Source organism: Bubalus kerabau, chromosome 6 (genome assembly GCF_029407905.1).
Source record: "Bubalus kerabau isolate K-KA32 ecotype Philippines breed swamp buffalo chromosome 6, PCC_UOA_SB_1v2, whole genome shotgun sequence".
Lineage (NCBI taxonomy): Eukaryota > Metazoa > Chordata > Mammalia > Artiodactyla > Bovidae > Bubalus > Bubalus kerabau.
Window position 1 is genome coordinate 92,754,873 of NC_073629.1, and position 13,375 is coordinate 92,768,247.

General features: G+C 38.2%; 1 protein-coding gene across 6 annotated transcripts in view; it reads left to right on the top strand.

The window, feature by feature from the left end:
- The first annotated feature begins 33 nt into the window (after positions 1-33).
- Positions 34-13,375, top strand: part of IFT25 (intraflagellar transport 25) — a 40,768-nt gene continuing 27,426 nt past the window's right edge. Inside the window, exons 1-3 of one of the 6 annotated variants that reach the window (XM_055585818.1) lie at positions 34-123; positions 9,286-9,356; positions 10,055-10,167. In XM_055585818.1, the coding sequence (XP_055441793.1) occupies positions 111-123; positions 9,286-9,356; positions 10,055-10,167 (197 nt within the window). In that variant the 5' untranslated portion in view covers positions 34-110. Of the gene's footprint in view, positions 124-151; positions 300-573; positions 656-682; positions 810-7,657; positions 7,743-9,285; positions 9,357-10,054; positions 10,168-13,375 lie in introns of those variants that run through there. The other 5 variants (XM_055585813.1, XM_055585815.1, XM_055585816.1 and 2 more) reach the window with 5 other exon arrangements.

Here is a 13,375-nt window from a genome sequence, read left to right on the forward strand (position 1 = left end):
CAGGGGAGGCGCGCCTGCGCGAGACCCGGCATGAGGGGCGGGGTCGGGCTTGGAGGCGGGGCCGGGCCCAAGGCCGGCGACCTGAGGACCGAGGGGTCCGAGCTGGAGCTATGAGGACTGCGCGTGCGTGCTCGCGCGAGGAGGGTCGCGTGGGTCTCACAGGCCCCAGGGATCTAGCTTTGCTCGGGGAGGGAAGGTTACGCGTGATCCGACCCTTGCCTAGGGAAAGGCCCTTGCCTAGGGAAAGGCCCTTGCCTACTGAAGGCCCTTGGGCGGGGCTACGGCGCTCAACCCGCGCGGTAAAGAGGACGGGGGCGTGGTCTGGGGGCGGGGCCTGCAGGCGAGGTGGCGCGTAGGAGCCGGGAGTGCAGCTGTGCGCGACCGGATTTCGACGGCTAGGCGAAAGGGGGCGGAGCTGGGGCGTAGCTGGGGGGCGGACACGCAGCGCAGGGTGGGGCGGGGGTGGGCGGAGCCTGTGGGGCGGGGTGGGGCGAAGAGCCAGGAATAGGATTGCTCGCCAGGAGGCCTGCGGAGAGGGGGAAGGGGGCGGGGCTGAAGGCGGGGCTGTAGGGAGATCCCGACTCCCCGCGTTCCGCGAGCTTGGAGCTAACCGGAAACTGAGGCGAGCGGGGCGGTGCGGCCAGCCCTGGGGGAGGTGGGATCCTGGCTGGACGAGGTCGTAGGAGGGGGATGCTGGTGGGGGAGGAAGCGGCCGAGCGTGGCCGGTTATTGTGAGGAGACGCACGGAGAGGAGGCGGAGGACGGCGGGCGGGTGCTGAGGGGACCCGGATGGTGGAAGCCTGACGCAGGTCTGTTCTCTGAGTCCTGGAGACAGTAGTGGCAGCCCACGAACTTTTTGGAAGGCAGAAATAATGTTTTGACCCCCCAAAAGGGGAAGTCAATTCCGAATCGAAATTAATAAAGGTATCAAGATGTAACCTATCAACTGGAACGTAACCCGTATACTTAAGGGTTATATTTGCTGTATTAATAGGATATGGGCTCGTATATTTTATGTAATTGCGGCCGGGCGTCCAAAAGTATGTGTTTGGAGCTCTTGGAGGTCTTGAAATGGCTTTGAACTGGAGGTGAAAGGGTGGCTAAGTGGCACTGGGTTTAGAGGAGGATAGGCATCAGGGAAGTCCAGGGTCATGGAATTTTAAAAATGCAAAGGATGGCATCCCAGAGTTCACCGCCTTTAATGAACTGAGGCCCTGAGTGAACACAAATGAATTAAGTAAGGCCTCCCAGGACGGGGAGTTAGACTACACCCTGAACCTACATTTTTGGAGTTACGAAGCAGCATATCTGCTGAGTTGTTTTTTTGGGTTCTTTGGGATTGGTTTGCCACTTTCTCGTTAACCACAACAAAAACCTTTAAAGTGAACCCAAATTCTACCACTTCTTGTTATTTGAATAATTCCACCCAACAGAGGAAAAAGGAAGGATATTGGTGGCTATGCTGCTGCTGCTAAGTCGCTTCAGTCGTGTCCAACTCTGTGCGACCCCATAGACGGCAGCCCAACAGGCTCCTCTGTCCCTGGGATTCTCCAGGCAAGAATACTGGAGTGGGTTGCCGTTTCCTTCTCCAATGCATGAAAGTGAAAAGTGAAAGTGAAGTCGCTCAGTCGTGTCCGACTCTTGGCGACCCCATGGACTGCAGCCCTCCAGGCTCTCCGTCCATGGGATTCTCCAGGCAAGAGGACTGGTGTGGGTTGCCATTGCCTTCTCCATTGGTGGCTATAGGAGGTGTGAAATGAGTTTTGTATTAAAGTTTGCTTCCTTCGGACAACTTAGGTTGTAAGAATGTGAGGTTAGAACAAAACTGAACATTTGGAGATTACACTCTCTTCCTTATTCATCTACTACGTACGCATCAATGCTAGATATATTTCCCTAAAATAACGCTTTTGTAAAGCAGGTTCTCTCCTTGCTTTACAAGTTTCCAACCCCCACGTTGTCACCTCCAAATAGACTACCTCAGGGTTTTCCCACCTCTACACTATTCACATTTTCAGTCAGATAATTATTTGTTTTGGGGGAGTGTCTGTGCATTGTTGGGTATTTAGTAGCATCATGAAATGCCCAAATGCTTCTAGATGACAGTAGCATCACCCCCTCCCCCCACTATGGGCGTCCCTGGTGGCTCACACATAGAGAATCTGTCTGCAATGCAAGAGACCAGGGTTCGATATCTGGGTAGGGAAGATCATGGGAAAAGGGAATAGCTACCGACTCCAGTATTCTTGCCTGGAGAGTACAGTCCATGGAGTTGCAAATAGTTGGACACAACTGAGTGGCTAACACACAGCCCCCAGTGTGACGGCCAGATTGTCTCCAGAAATGGACAGATGTCCCCTGGGGGGGGCTAAATCATCCCCAGTCCAATTGAGAACCACTGGACCACAGACTACATGAAGCCCACCATCTTTACTTGGCCTTCAAGTTTCCTTATCTACATTTCCTAGAATTTGATTCAGTCTAAAAGAACTCCAGTGCAGGTTTCTTCTAAAGATAATCACTTAGTCTTCTTGGACACTTTAAAGCGTGGAAAAGATTAAAAATCTACTTTGTAGGAAAGTTCTTATATCTATCATGTCTTCCTTCTTAAAATTCATACTAGAGGTACATTCTAATCCTTTTTCTATTTATGCATATTTGTGGTGTTAAAACTTGTAGTCACATTTCTCTCACTAAATTACCTCTTCTTGAAACTATTCTTTCAGCTTTTTCCATATTAACATAGTTTATAGATCATCATGAACTTTTTGTTCTCCTCTGAACAATATCAAGCCTGACAATGTCCTACTTAAATTGTACTATCTAGAACTGAACACAGTATTCTAGATGTGGATACCACTATTTGCACATAGCAAATTATTAGTTTCATGCTTGGCCATCTTCCTTGACTCTGAGCTTAAAGGCAAAAACCAGGTCTTAGTCACCATCTTTGTCTTAGGTTTACATAGTCAAAGATTAACTACATTGTATCTTTGCATTACTAGCACAGTGCCTGGCCCTTAGTTGGTTTTCAAAGATTTTAATAGAATATGGTTCCTTCCTGACTCTATTAATAGAATTTGAAGTAACATTCCTTGCTTGAGGGCAGATACAGTACACTCTTGTCTTATAGTGAGTTTGCAATCAACTGATCCTCTACCTTTTATACGTATAGGTGAAAGGTTGGCAAACTTTTTCTCTAATGGGCCAGATAATAAATATTTTAGGTTTTATGAGCCTTATAGTTTTTCACAGCTATTCTCTGTTACTATAGCACAAAAGTAGCCATAGAGAGTCTATAAATGAATGTGTGTGGCCATTTCCAATAAAATTGTCCATGGACATTGAACTGTGTGCATTTCATATTTCGTATAATTTTCATGTGGCACAAAATATTTTGATTTTGAAAAATATTTTAAAATGTAAAGACCATTCTTAGTTCATGGACCATACAAAAACAGATGTCAGGGTAGACTTGACTCTCAGGCAGTAGTCTGCCAATCCCTGATCAAGACCATTCCTGGTGTGATTGACTTTTTTAAGTCTGAGTATAGGCCTTTACTGTTCTTATTAAATATCTTATTCATTGCAGTCTATCTTTTTAGCTTGCTCAGATCTCTTTGTGTGCTAATTGTGTCATCTAGCATATTAGCTGACATCCCAGCTTTGTGTCCTCTGCAACATTGATAAACATTTTTTCCATCCTTAATAAAAATGTTGACTGTGATAAGGATAGAGGTCTTCACAATTCATTCTGTTCCATTAATCATTATTCTTTGAGTATAACGATTCTGAGAAATAAATATCTACCTAAAGTACTGCCTATCACCCATCCATGTTTATTCAGCTAGTCCACAGGGTATCTTGAGATACCTGGTCTGAGGTTTGTTGAAATGTTGAGAAATATTTTTGATAGGTAGTAACTCTATGAAACAAACAAAAAGAAATATTTAAGTTTGATATAACTTTTGAATTAATGTTACTGTTGCTTTCCAATTTTGCTACTTTCTTGTTTAGATTTTCAAAGCCATGCTTTTAATACAATAAAATTTAGTAATTTTAGAATTTTGTTGAAAATTAACATCCAAGTACTTCAATCTTTATTTCCAAGAATTTACCAGATTTCTTGTCCTCAAACTAAGGGTTAACAATGTTCATGCAAACCAGTTCCCTGGTATCAATAGTATTAAAAGCTGTTATAAAATTGGCAAGAAAAAAGGAAAAATAAAAACATATTAGCATATATGCCTTTGACTAATCTTACCATGGTTTTTTAACAGTATCAATACTAGATTTTATCAATAGAATTACAATAGAAAGTGAACTTCATGCCAATAAACAAAAACTAGGAAGAAATAGATAATTTTGTCAGAATATAAATTTCAAAATTGACTCAAGAAGGTATAGAAAGCCTGAAAAGAACTGTTGAAATAATAGGAAATCTACACACAAACATTACTAGACTTATAGGATCCAATAACCTAGCAAACAGAAAAATAAGGGAAATTTTCTGACTTCTTTATGTTAGGGGTATAGTCTAAATTCCAAATCCAGACGTGGACTAAATAACAACAACAAAAACAACTATAGGCAAATTTCACTTAGAAATATATTTGTAAAATTTCTAAAAATACTAGGAAACTAAATCCAACTATGGATAAAAATACTAATATTATACCTTGGCCATGTAGATAGATTTTATGCTTCAAACTGGGGATGCTATAACATTAGAAAATCTTGATTTATCACATTAGCAACATGTACAAACATCTATATGATCACTTTAGTAAATGTTAGAAGAGCATTTGATAAAATTCAGTGTTCATTTGTGTTTAAAAGAAAAAAAAAACTAAAAGAATTTCTATAACCCAACAAACAGTGTCTGACAGAAATCTTCAGTGAGCATCACATTTAATGGTGAAATGTTAGAAATATTCCTTGTATGGTAAAGAATAAGACTTTTAAAAAATAGGTTTTTTTTACGATCCCATTTATATAATAATGGAAACCATAAGGTGTCTAAGAGTGAATCTTATAATAAAGATGAAGATATGTTTGTAGGAAACTATATAGTTTAAGGACTTAGAAGAAGGCTTAATGAAAAGATATTCCAGATCCATGTATTTGAAAACTCATTATCATAAACATGTCTCTTCTCTCCAAATTAGTCTATAATGGAATTGAATCCACAGCAGATTGAATTCAATCTATAATGGATGTAATCCACATCTCAAAAAAAAATTTAATATAATTTAATAAAACTGTTTGTAATAATGTATAAAGGATAGAACCAAAAAACATTTGGTTTTAAATAGGGGAAAATTTAAATAGGGGCATTTACCTGATGAGATACTATGATTTTATTCTATCTTATACTGTCCTTTTACTTTCTTATTTAGAGATTGTCTCTTGAAAAGAGTACTTACTTGTTTTTTTTCCTTCAGTCTGATAATACAGTATTTGATTTATTAACATTTAATGGAATAATCTGTGTATTTGTACTTAAATCTGTCTTCTAGTAATTTATTTTCAATTTGTCCCATCTTTTTTTCTTTTCTGCCTTTCAGATTTATCATATATTTTATGGTATTCCAACTTTTCTTCTCTGTTGACCTCCTTCCTATAACTCTTTATTTTTTTTAGTGGTTGCATTATCCTAATTCTAGGATTATAACATGTATCCTCACCATATTACTCTACTTTGAATTAATAGCATATCACTTCATGTTCAACATTAGAACTTTGCAAAAGTACTTTACAAAAAATACAGCCTCCTTTGTCTTTCTCTTTAGTGTTATTATTGTTATCTATTACTTTCATCTGTTAAATTTCTACTGGTCCTTGATATTATTTTTACTTCAGTCAGTAGTCTTTTATTTTTTTGGCCCCACCACACAGCAGTGCAGAATCTTAATAACCCAACACACAGGGATCAAACCTGTGCCCCCTTGGGACTTCCCTGGCAGTCCAGTGGCTAAGACTGTGTGCTTTCAATGCAGGGCATGGCTTTGACTCCTGCTCAAGGAGCTGAGATCCCACATTCTGTGTCATACAGCCAAGAGATTATTTTTAAAAAGGAAAAAGAATGTTTGAAAAAAGCACTGCACCCCCTACAGTGGAAGCATGGAGTCTTAACCACTGGACCACCATGGAAGTCCCCTATTCAGGAGTCTTTTAGAAATTTTAATAATATTCTTTATGTTAAAAATAAATATATTTACCATCTTTAGTTCTCTTCATTCCTTCCCACAGATCCAGAATTCAACTAGGAATTATCAAGTACTTCATTTAATATTTTTTGTACTATGGGTCTGCGTGTGTCCAACTCTTTGCATTGATAACAAATATTTTCAGTTTTTGTCTTTATTTTGCTGTTACGTTTAGAGGATATTTTTATTGAACATAAAATTCTTTATTTTTTCATTTGGCACATCAAAGATGTCATTCCATTGTCTTTTGCCTTCCACTGGTAATGATGAGAAGTCAATTTTGATTCTTCTTGTTGTTTTGCTGCATATAAGATGTTTCTTGCTTGACTGCTTTTAATTTTTTCTCTTTCTTTAATTTTCAGCAGTCAACTAAGGTGTGCCTTGGTGGGATCTTCTTTGTATTTATCCAACTTATGGTTCACTGAACTTCCTGGATCTGTGGGTTTATGTCTTTCATAGATTTTGGATATTTTTCAGCCATATCACCTTAAATTATCTGTCTGTATTATCCTCTTTGTCCTCCTCTTCTGGGATTTTAATTACATGTATTGATATTTCCAACTAGTTTGATATTGTTTCACAGGTATGATGCTCTGTTTTGTTTTCAATTTTCCCCTACTCTATTTCATATTGGATTATTTCTATTGACATATCTTTTAAAGTTCACTGACCTTTTCTTGTGTCTAATATGATATTAAACCCATCAAGTGAATTCTTTATTTCAGATATGGTATTTTTTCAGTTCTGGAATTTCCATTGTGTTTCTTTTAATAGTTTACATTTCTCTGCTAATTCCCTTTCTTTTCACCCATTTTGTCCATCTTATCAGTGAATTCGCTAGTTGATTTATAATTCCAGCACCTGGGTCATCTGTAGATCTACTTCAAATGACTTTTTTTTGTGCTAAGTTTTTGTTTTTTAGAAAAGGTTTTATTTTTTAATTTTTATTGAAGTATAGTTGATTTACAAAATTATTTTAATCTCAGATGGATAGCATAGTGGTTCAGTATTTTTATAGATTATAAGTTATAACATAACCTGATTAAAAGTTATTAAAAAATAATGGCTATAATTCCCTGTGCTATTCAAGTGACTGTGTGTGTTTGACACTGTGCTTAAGAACAACCGATACTGAAGCAGGTGGGTTTTTTCCCAGAAAGAACACAACATTTTCTGTGTCTAATAGGGTGAGAGATCACTTCAATCCAACTAAGGGTTATACTAGGATTGGATCAAGTTGTAGTTTTACTTTAATAGTTTCATCTTAGCTCTGATTTCACATATTTGAGAGTGAGATCAGTTCCTTCCTTCATCAGAGCTTAATCCAAGTACCCAAGACCATAGCAACCTTTTTTTGCTTTTTAGCTCACACCTAGTTTCCTGTGAAACTCCACTTAGGGGTTGACTTCCTTGATCTTATTTGGAGTTGAGCTGGGTGGGGACTGCGATACTCAGTTGCACTTCAACTCTGCTACACATAACAACATGGGTGAATCTCAGACACATTATGGTGAGGAAAGAAGCCAGATATAAGTGAGTACCAACTGTATGGTTCCATTTACCTGAAGTTAAGGCAAAATTTATTGTGTTAGAAATAAGGACCATGCTACCTTTGGGAAGGAGAAAGGGGTAGTGACGAGGAGGGGGCATCACAAGGGCCTGGCTCAAGGGCTGGTGACACTCTGCTCCTTTATCTGGGTGGTGGTTAACTGGGTGTGTTCACCTTGGACCGTATACTTATGATTTGTGTTCTTTTCTGTATGTATGTTGTAGTTCAAAAACAAAGAAGGTGTGTATGATGGAGGAGCAGCTTTTGCACACACACACACACAAAAGTTAAAAAGAAAAATCAAGCTATAGTATAGAAAATATTTGCAATGCTATAACAAAGTATTTGTATCCAGGCTTTTTTTTTTTTTTTTTAATTTTCTACAAATCAAAAAGAAAAGGGCAGAAGGAAAAATAGAAATCCAATAGAAAATGAGCAAAAGATAAGAAAAAGCAAATAAGAGGCCTGAGTGGCCCGTGAACATGAAAAGGTATTCAACCTCATTAGTAATCATGGAAATTCAAGTTAAAATCGTATTGAGATACCCTTTCACACCAAAGAGATTGACCAAAACTGTGTGACAATACCAAGTTGGTGAGAATATGAGGGAGCAGAAACTTTCATATACTACAAATAATACTGTATTAGATTTAGAGATCAAATCATCAATTATTGACTTGGAGATATACCAATTCTAAATTTCTACAATTTTACTTCTACAAAGAAAAATATGGTTTATTATAAAGATTTTCTCCCAGATGTGCCTATGGATACATGCACAAAGATATGCATTACAAATTTGTTTATAATAGCAAAGAGTTGGAAACAGACCTAAATAACCATCATTAGAGAAATGGAGAAATGTCTTATAGCAGTTAAAATGAATAAAGTAAATTTACATCTTGAAGACATAACATTGAATGAACAAAGCAAGTAGCAAGTATACACCATGAAAGCATCTAAATTTTAAAAGAATAGTCCATACTGAGGTATGCTCAGTTGCTCAGCCATGTCTCACTCTTTTGACCCCAGTACTGAAGTCCACCAGGCTTCTCTGTCCATGGAATTTTCCAGGCAAGAGTACTGGAGTGGGTTGCCATTTCCTCCTCCAGGGGATCTTCTTGACCATATATGGTAAAAGTATAAAAATAATAGTCAGGGACTTCCTTGGCGATTCAGTGGTTAAGACTCCACACTTCATGTTAAATTAAGATCCTGCGTGCCACACAGCATGGCCAATAAATAAATAAAAATATAGTCAGGGAGAATATTCCCCAATTTCAGAATAGCTATTACCACTGGGCAAGGAAAGGAATAAGGACAAAAAAAGTACATATGGCAAAACGTTAACATTTATTAAATCTGGGAAGTTGGTATATAGTTATTTAATATATGTAATACTGTACCCTCTTGTTTATTTGAAATAGTTTTTTTTTTTTTTAATTAGACACTTAGGCCAGCATATGAAGTGTATTGGAAGCCTTTCTCTCTTTTCCAAACACTATTCATCTTTTTAATTCTTTACAGATACAGCTTTTGTTGTCAGTTTGCATCTGTATATTGCTTCGTGCCCTATCACCAGCAGATCAAGTAGGAAGGTGAGTTTTGATGTAATCTCCTCTGGTCTTCTTTCTGTCTTACCCTCCAGGGTTCATGGAAGAGCTCAACAATATCTTTTCAATATGCTTTTTTATCAAACTTCAAATATTACTCTCCAACAGAAATGTCTAAGTTCATGAACCAAGTGACTGATTTAGAATTTAATAATAAGTGAAAAGTTGCCTTCTCTCTTATTTCACATTTCTGCTAAAAAAAAAGAGAGGTATTTTTTAAGATTTAAATAATGTTGCTTACTACTTCAGTTGATAAGTGTATGGATAAATAGGTACAAAGTCTATTTTTATGCTCTGCATTTTTTAAATTTCAGAAGTATAACAATACAAATACTTTTTAAAAACTTAACTTACCAAGTCATGTTATTCTAGCTTATTAACTGTTTCAAGATATTTATTGAGGATTTTTAATTTTAGAAGCAGAAAAATTATGTCAGTGTCAGGGACTTGTTTTGTGGAGTAGAGTATTGGAAATACTCATATCTTACAGATTATCCCTGGGAGAAGTCAGAAGTTTACTTACATAAACAAACATGCTGGAGTCCCTCCCACTGGTTGAATAACTTGGTTGTTAAGCTGTGTGCTAGGCAACAGACTTTCTGTCTCTTCCTTTTCTCAGATGAAGTTCAGAGAGGAAAAAAGTTGTTTTTGTTGTTATCGTTTTGTTACTGTTTTCCTTGCAGATTAAACACTTTAAGATGAGAAAAGTTGATCTTTGTTTGAGCTCTGAAGGGACTGAAGTTATTTTAGCTACATCAAGTGATGAAAAACACCCACCTGAAAATATGATTGATGGGTAAGAGTTACTCTTTTTTCTTCCTTAAAGCCTTAACATTAGCTCAGTGAACCCTATGAGTACTGAGATTACGTATTTTACAACAACTAGCACTGTTAAGCATAGTTTAATAAATGTTTGGTGAACTGAATTACTTGATTACGCACTTTAATACCATCCTGGAGCTAATTCAGTTGCGTATATTTAGGTTTTTTTTACTATTTTCTTGATAATTCCTAAACTGAACTTTTTCTGAAAATAGTTATTTAAAAAGTGGTCTCTCAAGGCAAAACTTCAAACAAGAGCTACCTCATTTTTTGGAAGTATACATTTTAATATCTGGTTTTATTCCGAATTTTTATTGGTAAATAGGAATGTAAACATTACAGCTTCCTACCTACTGCCTGTTTTCTTTCTAGTCTAAGCAATTTTTGCTGAACTGAACACTTCACTTCTTGCTATCCACCTGCATTTTTCAGTTCTTAGCTTCTCGATATCATTCCAGTTATCACTCTTCACTGTGCTAGAGCTTATTCTAGATAGAGACATATATCATTCTCAGACTTTTAAGTTCTAAGAAAAAAGTAAATGGTTAATGGAAGAACTCCTTTGAAAAATACAAAACTGAGGTATATAGGACTTCCCTCAAGGTCCAATAGTTATTACTCCTCGCTTCCCTATAGGGGCCGAGAGTTTGATCCCTAGTTGGGGAACTAAGACCCCACATGTCACATGGTGCAGCAAAAAACACAAATTTTTAATTTTAATTGAGGTATAAATGATTTACAGTATCATGTAAGTTCAGGTGTACAGTGTAGTGATTCACAATTTTAAAGGTATATTCATGTATAGTTATTATAAAATATTGGCTATAATTGCCATGTTACACAATATATCCTTCAGTTCAGTTGAGTTCAGTCGCTCAGTTATGTCCGACTCTTTGCGACCCCATGAACCACAGCACGACAGGCCTCCCTGTCCATCACCAACTCCCGGAGGCCACCCAAATCCATGTCCATCGAGTCGATGATGGCATCCAAATATCTCATCCTCTGTCGTCCCCTTCTCCTCCTGCCCTCAATCTTTCCCAGCATCAGGGTCTTTTCCAATAAGTCAGCTCTTCACATCAGGTGGCCAAAGTATTGGAGTTTCAGCCTCAACATCAGTCCTTCCAATGAACACCCAGGACTGGTCTCCTTTAGGATGGACTGGTTGGATTTTCTTGTGGTCCAAGGGACTCTCAAGAGTCTTCTCCAACACCACAGTTCAAAAGCATCAATTCTTCGGCGCTCAGCTTTCTTTGGAGCTTATTTATTTTATTCATAGTAGTTTGTACCTTTTAGTCCCTACCCTATCTTGCCCCTCCCCATTTCCCTCTCCCCACCAATTTGTTCTCTATCTGTAAGTCTCTTTCTTTTTTGTTATATTCACTGGTTTGTTTTATTGTTTAGATTCCACATGTAAGAGGTTCACAATATTTGTCTTTCTCTGTCTAACTTATTTCACTAAGCAAATAACCTCTAAGTCCATCCAGGAAGAACTCCTCTTTTAATAGTTCTGGCTACTTTATTACCCTCTTGAGTTCTCTTTCTTGGTATTTATACAGTGATCTGAGTTTGACTCATAGAATCATATAATTTTAGAGCTGGAAGATATCTTATCTAAACCTTTCATTTAGACTTGTGGTAAGAGAGGTCTAGAGGAGAAGGCAATGGCACCCCACTCCAGTACTCTTGCCTGGAAAATCCCATGGATGGAGGAGCCTGGTGGGCTGCAGTCCATGGGGTCACTAAGAGTTAGACACGACTGAGCGACTTCACTTTCACTTTTCACTTTCATGCATTGGAGAAGGAAATGGCAACCCACTCCAGTGTTCTTGCCTGGAGAATCCCAGGGACAGGGGAGCCTGGTGGGCTGCCGTCTATGGGGGTCACACAGAGTCAGACATGACTGAAGTGACTTAGCAGCAGCAAGAGAGGTCTAGAGAGGTCAGGTACTAGTTCTAACTATTGAAAGCAGAGCCAGTTGTAACATGGGTCTTGTGGCTGTTCATGTTCTATTGTGAAGTCCATGTATCTGGATAAAATTCTAGTAAATGGACCTGTTCTTTAAGCCCAGTTATCTCCTCTCTGACATCTGTCCCTTCCTTCAGGTAGGCTGCTTTACCTTTTTGGAGGAGCCTGGTGGGCTGCAGTCCATGGGGTCACTAAGAGTCAGACTCGACTGAGCGACTTCACTTTCCCTTTTCACTTTCATGCATTGGAGAAGGAAATGGCAACCCACTTCAGTGTTCTTGCCTGGAGAATCCCAGGGACAGGGGAGCCTGGTGGGCTGCTGTCTATGGGGCAGCACAGAGTTGGACACGACTGAAGCGATTTAGCAGCAGCAGCAGCTTGTGAATTAGATCATCAAAGATTAGTCATACATACAGTCACACGTACTTACATACATGCATCTGTTAATGTACATTTGCATAGAGCTTTATAGTCTCATAGATGTTATGCTATTTGACCCTCACAGTAAGCTTGGGGAATAAGAGGCCAAAAAAAAAATCTTTTTTTCAACCTCATTATAAAGATAACAAAAAAGATGACTAGAGGTAAAATGATTTTCTCCAAATCGCACAAATAAGCAAGTGGCAGAATCAAAACTAACACTCATGTCTTCTAACTCCCAATTTCTCAGACTTAAGGTTTGAATAAAAAACTTAATATACTTGCCTCTTAATCCATAATTTTTTACTTCCTGAAATTCAGGTAATAGTTATTTAACCCCACTCTGCCTTAGAAAAAAGATATAAATGTGGAAACTGCTATGAGGGTCACAGACCTATAGAAATTTACCTTAAGTTGTTTGCCAGAAATGGCAGTCTTCCTAAAAATACTTGTTGTCTTTGACTGGAGATAAATCACATTTCCAAGGTAATATTAATTTACCTTACACTTTTTTGTGACCTTTCTTTCTCAGGAGTATGTCTGTAGATCATTTAGATTGGCTGTTACACATAATGGATAATATATAGTATAGCTTTATCAGTCCATGCTAATGAATAAGTATGTAATATTTTTAGATTAGACAAAACTCGTTAGTATAGCAGAGTTTTCCCGAGAGAACTCACTGGTCATAGCAAACATGCTTTTTCAACAACACAAGAGTTGATTCTATGTATGGACATCACCAGATGGTCAATACCGAAATCAGATTGATTGCATTCTTTGCAGCCTAAGAT